The 19,439-nt window shown below is 32.4% G+C and overlaps 1 protein-coding gene across 1 annotated transcript; it reads left to right on the top strand.

The window, feature by feature from the left end:
* The first annotated feature begins 1,210 nt into the window (after positions 1–1,210).
* On the top strand, positions 1,211–8,281 carry LOC144839549 (asparagine synthetase [glutamine-hydrolyzing]-like). Its single transcript, XM_078694965.1, has 9 exons — positions 1,211–1,257; positions 2,714–2,983; positions 3,224–3,370; positions 4,038–4,311; positions 4,748–4,840; positions 5,184–5,438; positions 5,790–5,997; positions 6,695–6,932; positions 7,289–8,281. The coding sequence occupies exons 2-9, from the start codon at positions 2,735–2,737 to the stop codon at positions 7,517–7,519; spliced, it is 1,695 nt and encodes a 564-aa protein (XP_078551091.1). The 5' UTR covers positions 1,211–1,257; positions 2,714–2,734; the 3' UTR covers positions 7,520–8,281.
* The last annotated feature ends 11,158 nt before the right edge of the window (positions 8,282–19,439 follow it).

Genomic DNA, 19,439 nt, shown 5'->3' on the forward strand with positions numbered 1-19,439 from the left:
TCTCACCATTAAACGATGTTGGAAGTTTTTGGCAAAACATGTTTAACTGTTCAATTCAACAATGAGAATGTTATTTTCAACAAATAAAACTATTTTCCTCTCCATTCAATGATTTAGAGAGTTTTTTTGGAGAAAAACATGTACAACTGTTCTATTCAACAAGGCAAGGTGAATACAATAAAATTTAGTTTCAATGAATGAAAATATTCTCCTGTCCATTCAACAATTTTTAAGAAAAACATGTAAAACTGTTCAATTCAACAATGATGAGACAAGGTGAATACAACAAATAGAAAGTTAGTTTAAATAAATAAAACTATTCTCCTCTCCATTCAACAATAGTGAGTTTTCCTGACTCGCAACCTAACCAAATTCATCTGTAATATGAAAAAGAACAATTTTACCACTGAATTACCGTTTTTGGAAAGTGATTGAGGCAACAAATGGGGATTCTCTGTTTTTCAAAGCCATCTAGATATCTGCATACCTACACACATAAAAGATATAAAACACAGAATAAAGACATTTCAATAAACCAGATTTAATCCATTAAAAATTAACAGTATCTATCATATTTAGTAATCAAGTATATGATAATATAAAACTAAAAATGAACATATCCCTATACAAAATAATATATATAAGAACAAAACACAGAATAAATAAATTAAATTTTCTTTAGTTTGGAATATTTTTCCAGTTTAAAATAAATAAACCTACAAAAAAGTTGTTTTACCTTTAGCTGAATAAAGCAATTAAAATAGTTCTCCATTAGTATCGACCAAAATGGCAAGTTTTTTACCGGGTTGGGGGGGAGAGTGGGTGGGTGGGAGTTTAGACCGCTCAAAAAAGTTTCTTATTGGGTAACAACTTTTCCACCGTTGAGAGCGCTCTTTAAAGTATTGTTAGGGATGTACTTGAAATATAACTAGAACACTGAAACTGAAAATCATTTTGTTCAGGAAATTTTCTTCTTGTTTCCTAGATATTGTCATCTTATGTATGTTATAAGGTTTTTTTATATTTAAACTACATTTTATCTATTAAGTTAATGAAGTGGATTAACTATCTAAATTATTTTATTAATGACTCCTTTTATTTTTACATTGTGAGTTTCTAAGTGTATCCTTATAGCAAATGATGATGATGCAACTGCATGCTTGACCGAACTGAAAGGTCAAATTTACAATAGAAAACATAAACACTCTAATCAACACACCACGCCGGTTGCATCAGGTACCGGTTCTTCGCCAGAAAGTAAGCATATGCTTCTATTTTATCGTATAATGTATGTTTTAATTTGTTGAGATAATAACTAGAGTTAATTGCTAGGCATAGTTTATTTTCAGGGCTAGAGTAGAGGCATAAAATAGGCCTACTTCTAGAGATAGATAGAGAATCAATCTCACTGCCTGCTGCTTGGCACCTACACAGTTGGAGGGAAATCCATAATCAAAATTGGCTGGTGAGAATGTACAATTTTGTTTGATGAAGTTAAATTCCATACTGAACAGAAGCGCCTAGAGGAGGTCAACGTGACCTTCAAAAATATTTCAGATTATTTAATTATTATTGCATTATGTTTTTTTCAGTCTACAGTGTACTCTTTAGTCTTAACTCTATTTTGTTAATTTGAATGTAATTTTATTTTAAATAGGTAATTTAATTTCTACAGTCTAAAAAATGTTTGACAATCATTATCAGTAGTAATTTATAATCGGCTGCTCTAATAATATGAGGTTTTTTAAAGCTAATTAAGAATTGAAACGCTTTGATTTTTATTTATTTTTTGGTTTATTTACATTTTAAAAAGTAATTAGTTATCTTTTTTCACAGATGCAACATTTAAAGTTCAGGTCAAGTCACTATGAGTCTGAAAATTTAAAACTTAAAAACTTAATGTTTTTTTTTTATAGAAAATAGGCTACTTTTAATACAAATAAAAATAATGTCTGCGATTATTTAAATGGCAACAAAGATTATCTACTTAAGTGGTTCAAAGTTCATGATAACATATTTTGTTATTAACAATTTAATGGCTTGTATTGTCCTACCAAAGCATTATACCTCCATGACCAAAGTAAGACCTACTCAAAATACCACAAACAAGGATATACTTAAACCTGTTCATTGTTAACATATGCTTTGTTTTTTCCAATGACCTATTGACAAAATGAATGCTTATTATACTAAGTCTCTCTAGTATTTTTATAATATTTTGAATTTTACAAAAGTCGGATTGTTGGCTTTATTATAGTTTTTCATTCAATAAGTATTTTTATTAATTCAAAAGCTTCAATAAATTGTTCCTGTATTACTGTACACAGCAAGTATTAAAACATAATTATATGCAATTATTATTTTGCTTTTCCTGGGCCGAATCATGCTGTTATCACTGCATCTATTTGATAGCAACTATTATAATGCACTCAGCTGTATTGTGTTTTAATACTGTACCTTTGCTATTTCTTTGTTATCATTACCATATTTCTTTTTGTTTTTTTCTGTGCTTCGGTACGAATATCAAAACAATTTTAGGATGTATTTTTTATTTTACTGATGATGATAATGAAAGTAAAACACACCCTTTCCATGAATCTCTAATCCAATAAGCTTAAATCACCTTTGACCTAAATTCAGATAAATCTGTAACAACAACAAACTAACAGAGATAAAAATATAACACACATTTTATATGTTTCTTTATTTTCAGATTAAATTTGTAGCAGAGACCATGTGTGGAATTTGGGCAATATTCGGTAGCAACGAAGACGTACACAAGTACTGCGAGAGTGCCTGTAAAATCGCGCATCGGGGCCCGGATGCCTTCTGTCTAGAAAATGTCAATCATCTTGCCAACTGCTTGTTTGGATTCCACCGATTGGCTATCGTGGATGATGTTTTTGGTATGCAGCCAATGAGATTGAAGGCGTATCCTCACATATGGATGATGTACAATGGAGAAATATACAACTTCAAAAAGGTAAGCTAATATAGTCAGCATATGTTTCATTTAAATACTATAATAGCATTTTAATATTAAAACATATCTGTTTTTCTTATCATTTTATTACTAGATGATACAGTAATTACAGGCCTATATAACTAATTGTGATTGAGTAGCATCAGTTAGACCTAGCTGGCTACGTACTGTAGATTAAAACGGTTGGGTTTGTTGTTAACCATCAAAATCTTTACAAACATGCAATTTTTTTTGTTCTAGTTGCGTGAACAATACAAGTTTGATTTTACCAGTAACTGTGATGGTGAAGTTCTCATCCACTTGTATGCACATGGTGGCATTGACTTCATGGCTAAGATGCTGGATGGTGTCTTTGCATTCTGCCTGCTAGATACACAAACCAAGAAGGTACAGTATAAGCCACCTACTGTTACAACAGTAGACACTCAGAGTACAGTTAGTAGGCCTACTGTGTAGACACTTACTGCTACAACAGTTACTGTAGGCACCCAAAGTACAGCTACTGTAGTAGGCCTACTGTGTAGACACTTACTGCTACAACAGTTACTGTAGGCACCCAAAGTACAGCTACTGTAGTAGGCCTACTGTGTAGACACTTACTGCTACAACAGTTACTGTAGGCACCCAAAGTACAGCTACTGTAGTAGGCCTACTGTGTAGACACTTACTGCTACAACAGTTACTGTAGGCACCCAAAGTACAGCTACTGTAGTAGGCCTACTGTGTAGACACTTACTGCTACAACAGTTACTGTAGGCACCCAAAGTACAGCTACTGTAGTAGGCCTACTGTGTAGACACTTACTGCTACAACAGTTACTGTAGGCACCCAAAGTACAGCTACTGTAGTAGGCCTGCTGTACTGTTGAGTTACCTTTTAAGTTAGTTTTCAATTTAATTTGTATTCCATATTAAAATTATTATGTCTTGGCCCATGCAAATGACTGTCCAAAAACAAACTAGTAGAATAGTTATTTAACTGTCATATTTACATTACTACTTTTACAGCACAATAGAAAATAAAAATGAAGAACATATTTGCTATTTCATTTCAGGTATTTATCGGTCGTGATACCATTGGTATTCGTCCAATGTTTCGTCTGTACTTGGAGGATGATGGCATACTTGCAATCTGCTCTGAAGCCAAGGGCATTGTGGGACTTAGCAACACACACGACTGTGCAAACATTGAGCCATTCCCCCCTGCTCACTATGAAGAGTATGACTTGTTAATGAATGGAAAAGCTATGTTTGTTAGTCGACACAAATTTCATTCATATGATGAGACACCAAAATGGGCGTTGGAGACCCAAACACCAAAACCAGAAGGTAGGTTGATGAATTTGTTCTTGGAGATAAAAATTTAATAATCCATTCATGAAATTCATTTACACAAATCTTCAGGGCCAGATTATAATGCAAATGATATGACATCACCAGGGGGTTTTATAGACGAACCCCAATTAATCAACAGCGAACCACAGGAGCGGAATCAAGGGGGCCCCAGCCGGCCCGGGCTCCCTCTAAATTTTACAAATTGTAATGCAAAAGATAGGACATCAAATTAAGTTCAGCCCTTCATTTCACTACTTTTAGGCCCTGGGCCCCCCTATTTCAAAATCCTAGATCTGCTCTGACAATCCACACAGTTTTGTGTAATTGAATTAATACCATACAGCATTGCTTTTAATTTAGTAATGTTTTAAATTACTACAGTAAGTAAATTACAGTTAAATTACAACTACTTGTTTCAATAAACTTTCAGTGGACGAGCATCTTGCTAACATCCGTCTCTTGTTGACTGAAGCTGTAAGAAAAAGATTCATGGCCAACAGAAGGATAGGTTGCTTTTTATCAGGTAACAGAAATATTAAGATAACAAAAATGAACAAGAAAAGGTTACTAATGAAAAAATATTATTTTAATAAAAAACTTTAATGGTCACAGTAGTGATACTTAATAAAAAATTTTTTGCCAATAGCAAATAATACACCAGTAAAAATTAACATACACATAAAAGCATAATAAATTGATAAATACACATACATACCAGATCTCCAGCAGGTGGATGGTTAGCAAAGTACAAACACATTACTAAATTGAAAGAGTGAAATAGCACCATTTTAAAGACATATACGAGAATCCATACAATACACCACTACTGTAATGAACTACTGTAATAAAGATATTTCTCTTTGTAGGCGGTTTAGATTCCAGTCTAGTCTCTGCACTGGTTGCTAAGTTAGCAAAAGAAGAAGGTGTAAGTTACCCTATACAGACATTCTCCATCGGCATGAAAGGAAGTCCCGATGTGGCTGCCGCTCGTAAAGTAGCGGCACACATTGGCAGCGAACACCATGAAATCGGATTTACACCAGAAGAAGGTATTGAGGCAGTTGAAGATGTTATCTACTCGTTGGAGAGTTATGATATCACAACTATACGAGCTTCTGTTGGTAAGTCGCAAAGAAGACTTTCATGATCATTTTTGAAAAAAATTGGAATTGCATTGAAATCACATTACTACTTGTAACATGTAATACCAAAAAAACATGATGCCTAAAGCTTCGTTCACACTGATTTAAAAATCTTATGAAGGAAATATCACTGCTGTCAACACTTTTTTGAATAAGGTCATCCGAGTGAAGATGAACATTTTCACCAATTGAGTTTGACCAGTCTCGTTAGAGTACCATTTCTGCTTCACTTCTTTTATAAAAAGTAACCCTAACCATGGTATTGTAGTTTCATTGTTAGCACTCTCCAAAACTATTCTTCATTAATGAAAGTTAATTCCATTTTTCCAGGTATGTACCTTGTATCAAAATATGTTAAGAAGGAAACAGACACAGTCGTAGTATTGTCTGGAGAAGGAGCTGATGAACTCTGTCAAGGGTACATTTACTTTCACATGGCACCTAGTGCAGACGACGCAGATAAAGAAAGCCGGCGGCTGTTGGATGATCTTTACCTGTATGACGTTCTTAGAGGAGATAGGACAACGTCTGCTTTTGGGTAAAACAATATATATGTGATGGTTGTTACACTAGACATAATTACAATAGGATATTTTAATTATTATATTCAGAAAGATTGTTTTGGCCTAAAGCCTGTTTTCCACTCAGAAAATTTATTCGCAAAAAATTGAAAACGTCAGCATATAAGCATATTTATATTTCAATCTCTCAAATCCCTATCTGTGATAAATTCTAGAATTTTTGTTTTCTTCAGTGAAATTAGTAATTCGAAGAGTTTCTACTTTTTATGAAGTGAAAATTGGTCAGCCAATCAGAGCATAGGAAATCACAACAACCAATATCAAATCACCTATAGAAATGTAGTAGCAAATAACATCTTATTTGAATCTTATACCCTTTCCACATCTGAATAAATTGTTACAACATGTAACAAGTTAGTAACCAGGTTTGTTTTCCCAATTTATTACACGTTTTCATACACGCATATGTGAACCGTGAAAAATCTCTGGAGAAAGCATAGTGCTATTTGATTACTATGATTGGTCAGTTTAATACACTCGGGACATCTCGGAACAAAAACAAGCTTCTCATCAGTCTGTTTCATCAGGATTTCACAAGGGATTCTTGGGAAAATTTCCAGAAAATTGTCTTCACACTATGCAAACCTGGTTACAACTTGTTAATTTTTGCAGGTGTGAAAAGGGTATTAATTCATCCTTTTCCTTCCTTTTCAGATTAGAAATTCGAGTGCCATTTTTAGATCACCATTTTGTATCCAACTTCTTATCTATACTGGCCAAACTACGTACGCCAAGGCATGGAGTAGAGAAGTATATCCTGCGTAAAGCATTTGATGGATCAGGTCTTTTACCAGAAGAGATCTTATGGAGACCAAAAGAAGCCTTTAGTGATGGAGTGTCATCTACAGAAAAGTCTTGGTACCAAGTTCTACAAGAGTTTATTGAAACTAAAGTAGGTATCATGTGATTAGTTAGTGTAACATTGGTATTGCATTTAAAGCCATGCCATCTGATTGGTTAATAGTTATATATTACCAATTATAACACAAGATTCTTGTCATTTTATTAATGTTGACTTATAAAGTAATTTTAATCATAATTTAGTCATCTTTATCATATTTTGTTTGAAATACACCTTTTATGCTCAACCCAGTTGACTCACTTGTGGACTTTTCCCACAAGAACTAAACCCTGCAGTCTCTAGTCCATCATGTAACTTTTACCTGTTACACTCTTTTCACAATCAAAAATGTATACTATTACTTATAGTATTTTTAGTTATGTTCAATATTTTTTTAACCATTTCAGGTGACAGATAGTATGTTTGAAGATGCGCCTAAAATATATCCATTCAATCCACCAAAATCTAAAGAAGCGTATTATTACCGTCAAATATTTGAGCGTTTCTACCCAAACCGTTCATCTTGGATTCCATACTTCTGGATGCCAAAGTGGGTTAACACAGACGATCCTTCCGCCAGGACGTTAAAACACTACAAAGAATCGGACGTAGAAAGTAGTAGCAAGATCAATGCTTAGACCGCCCTCTAACCTTATACTGAATAAGTATGGTGTAACAGATAGTTTCCAAGTTTAGTTGTTTTATCTTTTTAGCGCAATAAATAATGGAGTTTTAGAGATTTATGGACAAAAATTGAGTTTCATTTTTGTAATTATTTTTTAACTTTTTTTTAATGTACCATGAATGTACTGAGTTATATGTAAAGCTAAACATCAATCAACATCCTGAACTTTTCCTTTACTTCAAATATTTTAATTCAATTCAATTTATTTTGCCCTAATAGAAACAAAACTTTCCCCATCTTATTCCTGGCTTGTCTTTAACTAAAACATAATTTATATTTAAAGTTTCTTTTAATGTATTGCTTCTTATAGTATATCCAAGTACTATCATTTGCACTGATGAAGGGCTAGTGTTGGTCTAAAGCTCTGCTACTTTTTCTGGCTGATTTACTTTATCGTTTTGATTTAGCTTTTTGCTTATTTTAGTTTTTTGCTTATTTTAGTTTGTATAAATCTATTGAGATCCAGCCACTGCTACCTGCAACAACAACAACCTGTAATTGGTTCCTTGCACTGTCTGTTGTAAGAATAAATAAAACATTGCCATTTTTTCACTTGTTTGCTTTTGGATTTATTTCTGTTTCAAATGCTATTTGGCTTAAAGTTTCACAAATCGTGAAGTAAAAAAGAAAGACTTAAGTTGGTGTAGTCGAAATAATTATTCTAGGCCTACATCTCTGGAACAGGGATTCATTCATGTGCGCATGTCCATGTCACATTTACCGTAGTTTGAATTGATTTCGTTTAATTTGAATTGATTTCGTTTAATATGAATGTTTATAGCCATGTAAATAAAAATAATTTTGACCATTGCAGCACATTCTTCTTTGGAATACTTTGCCACAAATGTTGAAATTACAAACATATATAGCATTTTAGTACTGTACCATGAACGTAAATAGTGCAAGCCTACATACAGTTGGGTTATCGGGCTATTGATGCAGCATACAGGTTGTTTTACTTCTTTTTTTGGAGTGGCACGTATGGACTCCACGTCGGAACATATTGCTCTCGCCTCCTCCTCCCCGATGGAGAAATCCTGGCGCTATTATCTATAATATCTATACATCTGGTAATAATGTAATAATTGAATAGTGTGTACCGGCCATTGATATAAACAGTAAAGAAATGGGATAATATAGATGAATGTCTTGAAAACATGAAATGCATTTAACTGTGTTTGTACTTCTTGTTTTTCAGACTGTATCTTCTCTATCTTTTTTTGGTATGACTCCAGAATCATTTTATGTTTTTCCACATCATTTTGTGCACATTCTGCAATTTTACTCTTTTGTATTTCAATACTCTTAATCTTATCTACCATTAATTTAATTTCTTGATGATGTTTTACAATTATGTTTTTATGCATTTTTTGTTCCCTGTTTGCACGTTTTGTTATGTTCTTGTTTTCCTTTTTTAATTTCTCAATCTCACTCACCGATGCTTCATAGTCCTTTTGGCATTGAGACTGTACCAATCGCAAATCAGTATAAGCTTTTTCCATTTCTGAAAGTTTATTTTCAAATTTGTATTTTTTTGTACGATATTTCTGGAATGCTTCAATAAAAGTCACGTTACTCACATTGTGTCGACGATGTAATTGTTGGTTACGACAACGAATGCAAATAAGTTCCAAGCAAGTTTCACACCATATGTTTAAAACTTGGTTATGATCAGAATTCTCACACATTGGCAGCCTAACCTTAGTTAGACCCAAATTATCAGCAGTTTTCAAACATCCTTTTGCGTCTTCGATCAGAAAAGACGAAGGGAGTATTTTTAGACCAGTGCTAGGAAGTTGAGTTGACTTTCTACACAGAGCACACACAATATCAGAAACAGTACGATGACGTTGATTCGTTGAAATTGAATCACATTGCTTCTGTAGACAGTTTAGGCAAAAAGAATGTCCACACGTAAGAAATTTAGGCTGCTCCATTTCTTCAAAGCACAATGAACATTCCGTAAGATTTTCCACAAACGTTCTTACGGGGTCTTCATCTTCTCGTTTTGCCATTTTCTGCTTTAAATTCTCGGATAATCTCACCAGTTTCACTACCAAGCGCCGTCGACGACGTGTAAATCTAGAAATAGGCCTATAGCTTACTAATATTTCCGGAAGTAGGTCTATTGATTTTTGTTTGTTTGTTTTGTCTGCTTGCTTTGTAATTTGGTTATGAATTATTATCCAAATTCAAATGACATCGTCGTCTTTAGGGTTAATTTGTAGATGGCATCATAACAACTTTAATAGCAATAATAAGTAGAATAACCAAAAGGACGACTTGATGGAATTTGTTTTTTTCACCACAGCTTTTATTTTATTGAAGCATGCTGATCATTAGGGCCCTCGACAATACAATAATTATACAGTACAGAAATACATATCATTAAAATTCAATTATTAACTACTATAAAGATATACAAATTAGATTAAAAGATTATTTAATTTTTATAAATAAGAAAAAATATTTAATATATGAAAGTTTTAAAAAACATTAGATGTATCTGTTCTTGGTGGGAGACGGAAGAGGTCGGTTCTGAAGAACTGGAATATTTGTGTTTGGTAAAAATAATACAACAATGTATCTTCTAATATCATAACTTAACTCCTAAGTACCTATACTTACATGATACAGGCACCATAAATATTCCTAGGCTATGATACTGGACGAATATTATAGTACAGTATGTAGAAACACGATTTTTTTGCCATAACGGATTTCTAAAATCTGCATTATTTATATAATTTTCAAAAAAAAAGCTATTATTATAATTAAAAATATTAAACACATGTGGTTGTAAGATTTGTTTAATTAATGAGAAAGCATACAGTTTGATAATGTCAGCCATAATGTACATTATGGTGAATATTTTGGAGACAATAAAAGATCAATAAAATAGATCGACAATATGTAAGTCCTTGTTTATTCTATAAATATATATTTTGCTGTAAGTTTCATAATTATAGAAAAAGGATACTAGATTTTTTAGGCTAAAATATACTGTCCGTTTTACGAAACAAAAATAGGCATTACACAATGAGTTTTGTTCGGAATTATTAGCTTCTTATTTAAACTAGGTTTAATGTGCAGAAACTGCTTTATTAAAAAAAACAAATAAACGGTATGGGTAAAAAGAAATTTAAAAGCTCTAAAAATATAGAGTTAGGTAAAAAACATGAATATTTGGTAACATATTTATAGCTTTTATAACGTCCATTTTTTCGCGAAGTACACATATGTAAAATGAAAACAAATTTTAAAAACTGAAGAATATTTTTAATTTTTAATCATTCATTGTTTTAGGCCTAATACATTTTTAAACCTTTACTATAAAGTTCTTCTGCGTGGTCATAAACATTATGACTACGGTATAGTATATGGTTGAGCTACTGTTATATAAACTAAACGGTCATAAACTTGATGACTATAGTACATGGCTGAGCTACTGTTATATAAACTAAACGGTCATAAACTTGATGACTATAGTATATGGTTGAGCTACTCAGTTATATAAACTAAACGGTCATAAACTTTATGACTATAGTACATGGCTGAGCTACTGTTATATAAACTACACGGTCATAAACTTTATGACTATAGTATAGGCTATGATACTGGACGAATATTATAGTATTAGGGATACAGCACTGAAAATCGGGAACTAAGACAAGAGGCATTACACAGTCCACAAATGAATAACTAGAATAATGATAACCAAATAAATAAAGATGATTATTTGCAATGTCCGTTTATCACTGTCATGTTGTCTGCTTTTATTTTGTTCTATTTCGAGATTTATAAGCTGATGTTTCAATGCTCTAATGCGTATGTGTTGCTGATGTAGAACAATTATGAACACTTGATTTTGTTCTACCAGTTCATTCCTTTGCATTATTAAGCTTTCAATCTTCGTTTGAAATGTATGTTTTTCAGATTTTAATTCTTCGACCAATGTATTCTGTGTTTCTACAATCGTTCTATCTCTCTGTGCACTTTCACCAGTTTTACTTACTTTCACTTTTAAGATGTCATTCTCAGTTACTAAAGAATGGCACCTATCTTTTATCTTACAAAGTTCAAACCGTACTTTGTCAAGCTCGTTCTGATATAGATCCAGAATCAGTTTAAGTTCTTCCATATCTTTCTCTGGCCTCTTAATCATTTCATTTTGAATTTCGAGTCTATGTTGTAATTCTTGTTTTTCAGACTGTGTTTTCTCATGTTCTTTTTGGTATGACTCTAGAATCATTTTATGTTTTTCCAAATCGGTTTGTGCACATTCTGAAATTTTACTTTTTTGTATTTCAATACTCTTAATCTTATCAACCATTGATGCAATTTCTTTTTGATGTTTTTCAATGATGTTTTTATGCATTGTTTGTTCCCTGTTTGCACGTTTTGTTATGTTCTTTTTTTCCTTTTTTAATTTGTTAATCTCACTCACCGATGATTCATAGTCCTTTTGGCATTGAGACTGTACCAATCGCAAATCAGTAAAAGCTTTTTCCATTTCTAAAAGTTTCTTTTCAAATTTGTATTTTTTTGTACGATATTTCTGGAATGCTTCAATAAAAGTCACGTGACTCACATTGTGTCGACGATGTAATTGTTGGTTACGACAACGAATGCAAATAAGTTCCAAGCAAGTTTCACACCATATGTTTAAAACTTGGTTATGATCAGAATTCTCACACATCGGCAGCCTAACCTTAGTTAGACCCAAATTATCAGCAGTTTTCAAACATCCCTTTGCTTCTTCGACCAGAAAAGACGAAGGGAGTGTTTTTAGACCAGTGCTAGGAATTTGGGTTGACTTTCTACACAAAGCACACACAATATCAGAAACAGTCCGATGACGTTGATTCGTTGAAATTGAATCACATTGCTTCTGTAGACAGTTTAGACAAAAAGAATGTCCGCACGTAAGAAATTTAGGCTGGTCCATTTCTTCAAAGCACAATGAACATTCTATAAGATTTTCCACAAACGTTCTTACGGGGTCTTCTCGCTTTGCCATTTTCTGCTTTAATTACTCGAATTCACTACCAAATGTCGGCGACGTGTAAAATTATCGTTAATAGGAAATACGCTTACAATGTTATATTCCAGGAAGTAGGCCTACGGTCTATTGATTTTTGCTTGCTTTGTATTTCAACTTTCAACTTTTGCCCTGTTTCTCCTGCCAAGTAAATACTATATTTAATACGGTATATTTTGAATACCGTATATCAGGCCCGTAGCCAGGAGATTTTTTTATGAATATAGCACATTTTAAATGAATTACAGTAACTTTTGTTAGATGTAAAGCTAAACATTAATTAACATTCTGAACTTTTTTAATTTAATTTATTTTATCTTAAAAGAAAAAAAACAAAACCCCTTTTATAAATACTTGCAAATGCAGCAGGTTGTTGTGCCAGCTAGGACTTTCTCGTCTGGTTCCTGGCTTGTCTTTAACTAATTAAATTTCAGTATATCACCGGGCGGTTTCGAATTAATGTTCATTGCCTAATGTGTTTATATATATAATATATATATATATATATAATATATCCAAGTACTCTCACTTGCACCGATGAAGGGCTAGTGTTGCCCGAAAGCTCTGCTACTTTTTCTGGCTGTTTTACTTTATTGTTTTGATTTAGCTTTTTGCTTATTTTAGTTTGTATAAATCTATTGAGATCCAGCCACTGCTGCCCTTAACAACAACAACATGTAATTGGTGCCTTGCACTGTCTGTTGTAAGAATAAATAAAACATTGCCATTTTTTCAGTAGTTTGCTTTTGGATTTATATCTGTTTCAAATGCTACTTGGCTTAAAATTTCACAAATCGTAAAGTATAAAAGAAAGACTTAAGTTAGTGTAGTCGTCGAAATAACTATTCTAGGCCTACATCTCTGGAACAGGGATTCATGTGCGCATGTCCATGTTTAAGGCCTGTCACATTTACCGTAGCTTTGAATTGAGTTCGTTTGATATTCATGTTTATAGTCATGTAAATAAAAATAATTTTGACAGTTGCAGCACTTTCTTCCTTGGAATACTTTGCCAAGTTTATGTCGAGTAAAAATGTTAAAAGTACAATATATGATAGCATTTGATTGAGTACTGTACCATGAACGTAAATAGTGTAAGCCTACTGCTGGCTTATCGGGCTGTTGATGCATGCAGCATAAAGGTTGTTTTACTTCTTTTTCTTTTTTTGGAGTGGCACGTATGGACTCCACCTCGGAACATATTGCTCTCGCCTCCTCCTCCCCGATGGAGAAATCCTAGCGCTATTACCTATGTCTATACAGCTGGTAATAATACTATACAGAATAGTGTGTAACGGCCATTGATATAAAAAGTAAAGATATAGGATAATATAGATGAATATAATGAAATCATGAAATACATTTGACTCTTTTTGTACTTCTTGTTTTTCAGACTGTATCTTCTCTATCTCTTTTTTATATGACTCTAGAATCATTTTATGTTTTTCCAAATCGGTTTGTGCACATTCTGCAATTGTACTCTTTTGTATTTCAATACTCTTAATCTTTTCAACCATTGATTTAATTTCTTGATGATGTTTTTCAATGATGTTTTTATTGATTTTTTGTTCCCTGTTTGCACGTTTTGTTATGTTCTTTTTTTCCTTTTTTAATTTGTTAATCTCACTCACCGATGCTTCATAGTCCTTTTGACATTGAGACTGTACCAATCGCAAATCAGTAAAAGCTTTTTCCATTTCTGAATGTTTATTTTCAAATTTGTATTTTTTTGTACGATATTTCTGGAATGCTTCAATAAAAGTCACGTGACTCACATTGTGTCGACGATGTAATTGTTGGTTGCGACAACGAATACAAATAAGTTCCAAGCAAGTCTCACACCATATGTTTAAAACTTGGTTATGATCAGAATTCTCACACATTGGCAGCCTAACCATAGTTAGACCCAAATTATCAGCAGTTTTCAAACATCCCTTTGCCTCTTCGACCACAAAAGACGAAGGGAGTGTTTTTAGACCAGTGCTAGGAAGTTGGGTTGACTTTCTACACAAAGCACACACAATATTAGAAATAGTCCGATGACGTTGATTCGTTGCAATTGAATCACATTGCTTCTGTAGACAGTTTAGGCAAAAAGAATGTCCGCACGTAAGAAATTTAGGCTGGTCCATTTCTTCAAAGCACAATGAACATACCGTAAGATTTTCCACAAACGTTCTTACGGGGTCTTCATCTTCCCGCTTTGCCATTTTCTGCTTTAATTTCTCGGATAATTTCACCAGTTTCACTACCAAGCGCTGTCGACGACGTGTAAATCTAAAAATAGGCCTATAGCTTACTCCGGAAGTAGGTCTATTGATTTTTGTTTGTTTTGTCTGATTGCTTTCCTCTCTCAACTAATTGATTAATATAGTAAACAAGCTAGACATCTCTATGAGGATGTATCTGTAAGTTTTATTTATTTATTTTTATTTATTATCCTGTATGTTTGTTGTTCTGTTTTTATTTTTGTAGTTATATATATTGTATAACAGTTTACGTATTATGTATTTTCATACAGATCTAATTAATTAATTAGTTTACATTTTGTTTTGATGTTATGTGTTAGTATCTAGAACTTTGTAGCTTATGTTATTTGTATTTTGTCTGTAAAATGGATGCACCATTAACTGATAATGTGTGCCACCGATATAAAGGTGATAAAATGGATGCACCATTAACTGATAATGTGTGCCACCGATATAAAGGTGATTCCTATGAATAAATAAAAATTGTAATTTGGTTATGAATTATTATCCAAATTCAGATGGCATCATAACAACTTTAATAGCAAATTTTAAATAGAATAACCAAAAGGACGCGACTTGGAATATTTTTTTTCACCACAGCTTTTATTTTATTGAAGCATGTTTCCTGCAAAGCTGATCATTAGGGCCCTCGACAATACAATAATTATACAGTGCAGAAATACATATCATTCAAATTCAATTATTAACTGCTATAAAGATATAACAATTGCAATATAAAATTTAAAAATAACTATAACATTATTTAATTTTATAAATAAGAAAAATGTTTAATATATGAAAGTTTTAAAAAACATTAGATACATCTGTTCTTGGTGGGAGATCGAAGAGATCGGTTCTGAAGAACTGGAATATTTGTGTTTGGTAAAAATAATACAACGTCACATGTATCTTCTAGTATCATAACTTAACCCCTACCTATACTTACATGATACAGGCACCACAAATATTCCTAGGCTATGATACTGGACGAATATTATGGTATGTAGAAATACGATTTTTTGCCATAACGGATTTCTACAATCTGCATTATTTATATAATTTTCACAAAAAAAAGCTATCATTAGAATTAAAAATATTAATTGAAAAAACACATGTGGTTGTAAGATTTGTTTAATTAATGAGAAAGCATACAGTTTGATAATGTTAGCCATAATGTACATTATGGTGAATATTTTGGAGACAATAAAAGATCAATAAAATAGATCGACAATATGTAAGTCCTTGTTTATTCTATAAATATATAATTTGCTATCATTTTCATATATAGAAAAAAGATACTAGATTTTTTAGAGGTTAAAATATACTGTCCGTTTTACGAAACAAAAATAGGCATTACACAATGAGTTTTGTTCGGAATTATGAGCTTCTTATTTAAACTAGGTTTAATGTGCAGAAACTGCTTTATTAAAAAAAATAAATAAACGGTATGGGTAAAAAAAAATAGAGTTAGGTGCAAAACATGAATATTTGGTAACATATTTATAGCTTTTATAACGTCAATTTTTTCGCGAAGTACACATATGTAAAATGAAAACAAATTTTAAAAACTGCAGAATATTTTTAATTTGTAATCATTCTTTACTAGAAAGTTCATCTGCGTGGTCATAAACATTATGACTATAGTATGTGGTTGAGCTACTGTTATATAAACTAAACGGTCATAAACTTGATGACTATAGTATATGGTTGAGCTACTGTTATATAAACTACATGGTCATAAACTTTAGGACAATAGTATATGGTTGAGCTAGGCTATGATACTGGACGAATATTATAGTATACAGCACTGGAAATCGGGAACTAAGACAAGAGGCATTACACCCTCCATAAACAAAAAAATAGAATAATCATAACCAACAATGTCCATAGCGCCCATTCATATAAACAGTAAAGACAGAAGATTATAAAGATGATTAGCAATGTCCCTTGATTACTTGTCATTATCCTTTCACGTTGTCTGCTTTTATTTTGTTCTATTTCCAATGCGCTAATGTGTATGTGGTGCTGATGTAGAACAATCTTGAACACTTGATTTTGTTTTACCAGTTCATTCCTTTGCATTATTAAGCTTTCAGTCTTCGTTTGAAATGTATGTTTTTCAGATTTTAATTTTTTGACCAATGTATTCTGTGTTTCTACAATCGTTCTATCTCTCTGTGCACTTTCACCAGTTTTACTTACTTTCACTTTTAAGATGTCATTCTCAGTTACTAAAGAATGGCACCTATCTTTTATCTTACAAAGTTCAAACCGTACTCTTTGTCAAGCTCGTTCTGATATAGATCCAGAATCAGTTTAAGTTCTTCCATATCTTTCTCTGCACGTTCTGCAATTCTGCATCTTTCTATCTCTGTACTTTCGATCTCGTCAATCATTGATTCGATTTGTATTTTTAATTTATATTGTAGCTCTAGATTTTCAGATTGCACATTTTGAAGCTTATTTTTGCATCCCTCCAGAGTCATTTTATGTTCTGTCGTATCTCTTTCTGCACATTCTGAAATTGCATTTCTTCCTGTTGTACGATCAATCTCATCAACCAATAACCCAATTTGTGTTTTGAATTTTTGCTGTAACTCGTGATTTTCGGATTGTACTTTTTTAAGCGTTTTTTTATATGACTCCAGAATTTCTTCAATGTCCTTCTTTGTTTTGAATTTACATAACTCTTCTCTTCCAGCACCCTCTGCATGTGCAATAGCTGGCCTCTTAATCATTTCATTTTGAATTTCGAGTCTATGTTGTAATTCTTGTTTTTCAGACTGTGTTTTCTCATGTTCTTTTTGGTATGACTCTAGAATCATTTTATGTTTTTCCAAATCGGTTTGTGCACATTCTGAAATTTTACTTTTTTGTATTTCAATACTCTTAATCTTATCAACCATTGATGCAATTTCTTTTTGATGTTTTTCAATGATGTTTTTATGCATTGTTTGTTCCCTGTTTGCACGTTTTGTTATGTTCTTTTTTTCCTTTTTTAATTTGTTAATCTCACTCACCGATGCTTCATATTCCTTTTGGCATTGAGACTGTACCAATCGCAAATCAGTAAAAGCTTTTTCCATTTCTGAAAGTTTATTTTCAAATTTGTATTTTTTTGTACAATATTTCTGGAATGCTTCAATAAAAGTCATGTGACTCACATTGTGTCGACGATGTAATTGTTGGTTACGACAACGAATGCAAATAAGTTCCAAGCAAGTTTCACACCATATGTTTAAAACTTGGTTATGATCAGAATTCTCACACATTGGCAGCCTAACCTTAGCTAGACCCAAATTATCAGCAGTTTTCAAACATCCTTTTGCGTCTTCGACCAGAAAAGACGAAGGGAGTGTTTTTAGACCAGTTCTAGGAAGTTGGGTTGACTTTCTACACAAAGCACACACAATATCAGAAACAGTCCGATGACGTTGATTCGTTGAAATTGAATCACATTGCTTCTGTAGACAGGTTAGGCAAAAAGAATGTCCACACGTAAGAAATTTAGGCTGGTCCATTTTTTCAAAGCACAATGAACATTCCGTAAGATTTTCCACAAACGTTCTTACGGGGTCTTTATCTTCTCGCTTTGTCATTTTCTGCTTTAATTTCTCGAATATTTCACTACCAAGCGGGCTACCAAGCGACGTCGGTGTAAATTTATTGTAGGGACAGGAAATACTTATAATTAATATCATAATTTATTAGGAAGTACAAAGGTCTATTGATTGTATGTTTTATTTGCTTTGTATTTCAACTTTCAACTTTTGCCGTCACTTTTGCTAGTTGTTGTGCAATACAATGGTGAAATAAACCACAAACTAGAATGTAAATTAAATTGTACAGTTTTTATTAGGCCTACAATTGAAAAAGATACAGTAGCCTAGAGTCGCATATAAAAACACTAATTCGATCCTCAAAGAAATACAAATACATGCATTTGAAGAGAAGGAAAACATTTACTTATCGCCCAGTTTCTGTTCTCCCTGTTTCAACTAGAGTTTTAATGAAAGATTACTCTTACTATTTGAAAAGGACTAAGTAATAATATAACCAATATCAAATAATAAGTAATTGTTGTTAAAGAAATAACTGATTATGAATCTGTTCAATATTCGAGATTCAAACCTCAGATCTGTGATCCATATTGTAAGTTTGGTATTCATTTGGAATGGAATATTCAATGCACATTTTAAATCAATAAAGATAAAAAAAACTCCCCATAAATATCTAAATGTGACTGTGCTTATCCATGGTTCCATGCTTTTCCTAAATCCAACTTGATCTTGGTTTATTATTATAATCGTCTTCGCATTCTGTTAATAGTTTAGTAATATATAAAGGAATGCCTTTCTTTAAGATATTCCGCTATAATTTTTTGGATCTGAATAATTACCTTGTGGTGTACTTTAATTCTTCAGAAAAAAACTATGGTTAGGGGCCTATACTTAATTTTTCTAAATTTTAAACACATAATATCCAAGGTAATTTTACTAACAATATTAATCAAAGAAAGTGTTTCTGTCTGTTAAATTAGTTGGAACTGAAACCTACCATGAAGTCGAATAGCTTATACTTTG

This window comes from Antedon bifida, chromosome 4, assembly GCF_963402885.1.
Source record: "Antedon bifida chromosome 4, ecAntBifi1.1, whole genome shotgun sequence".
NCBI lineage: Eukaryota > Metazoa > Echinodermata > Crinoidea > Comatulida > Antedonidae > Antedon > Antedon bifida.

Coding starts and splice junctions, on each gene's coding strand:
- LOC144839549 (XM_078694965.1), top strand. CDS start 2,735: ATGTGTGGAATTTGGGCAATATTCGGTAGCAACGAAGACGTACACAAG. Junction 3,371..4,037: donor TAGATACACAAACCAAGAAG/GTACAGTATAAG, acceptor ATTTCATTTCAG/GTATTTATCGGTCGTGATAC. Junction 4,312..4,747: donor CCAAACACCAAAACCAGAAG/GTAGGTTGATGA, acceptor ATAAACTTTCAG/TGGACGAGCATCTTGCTAAC.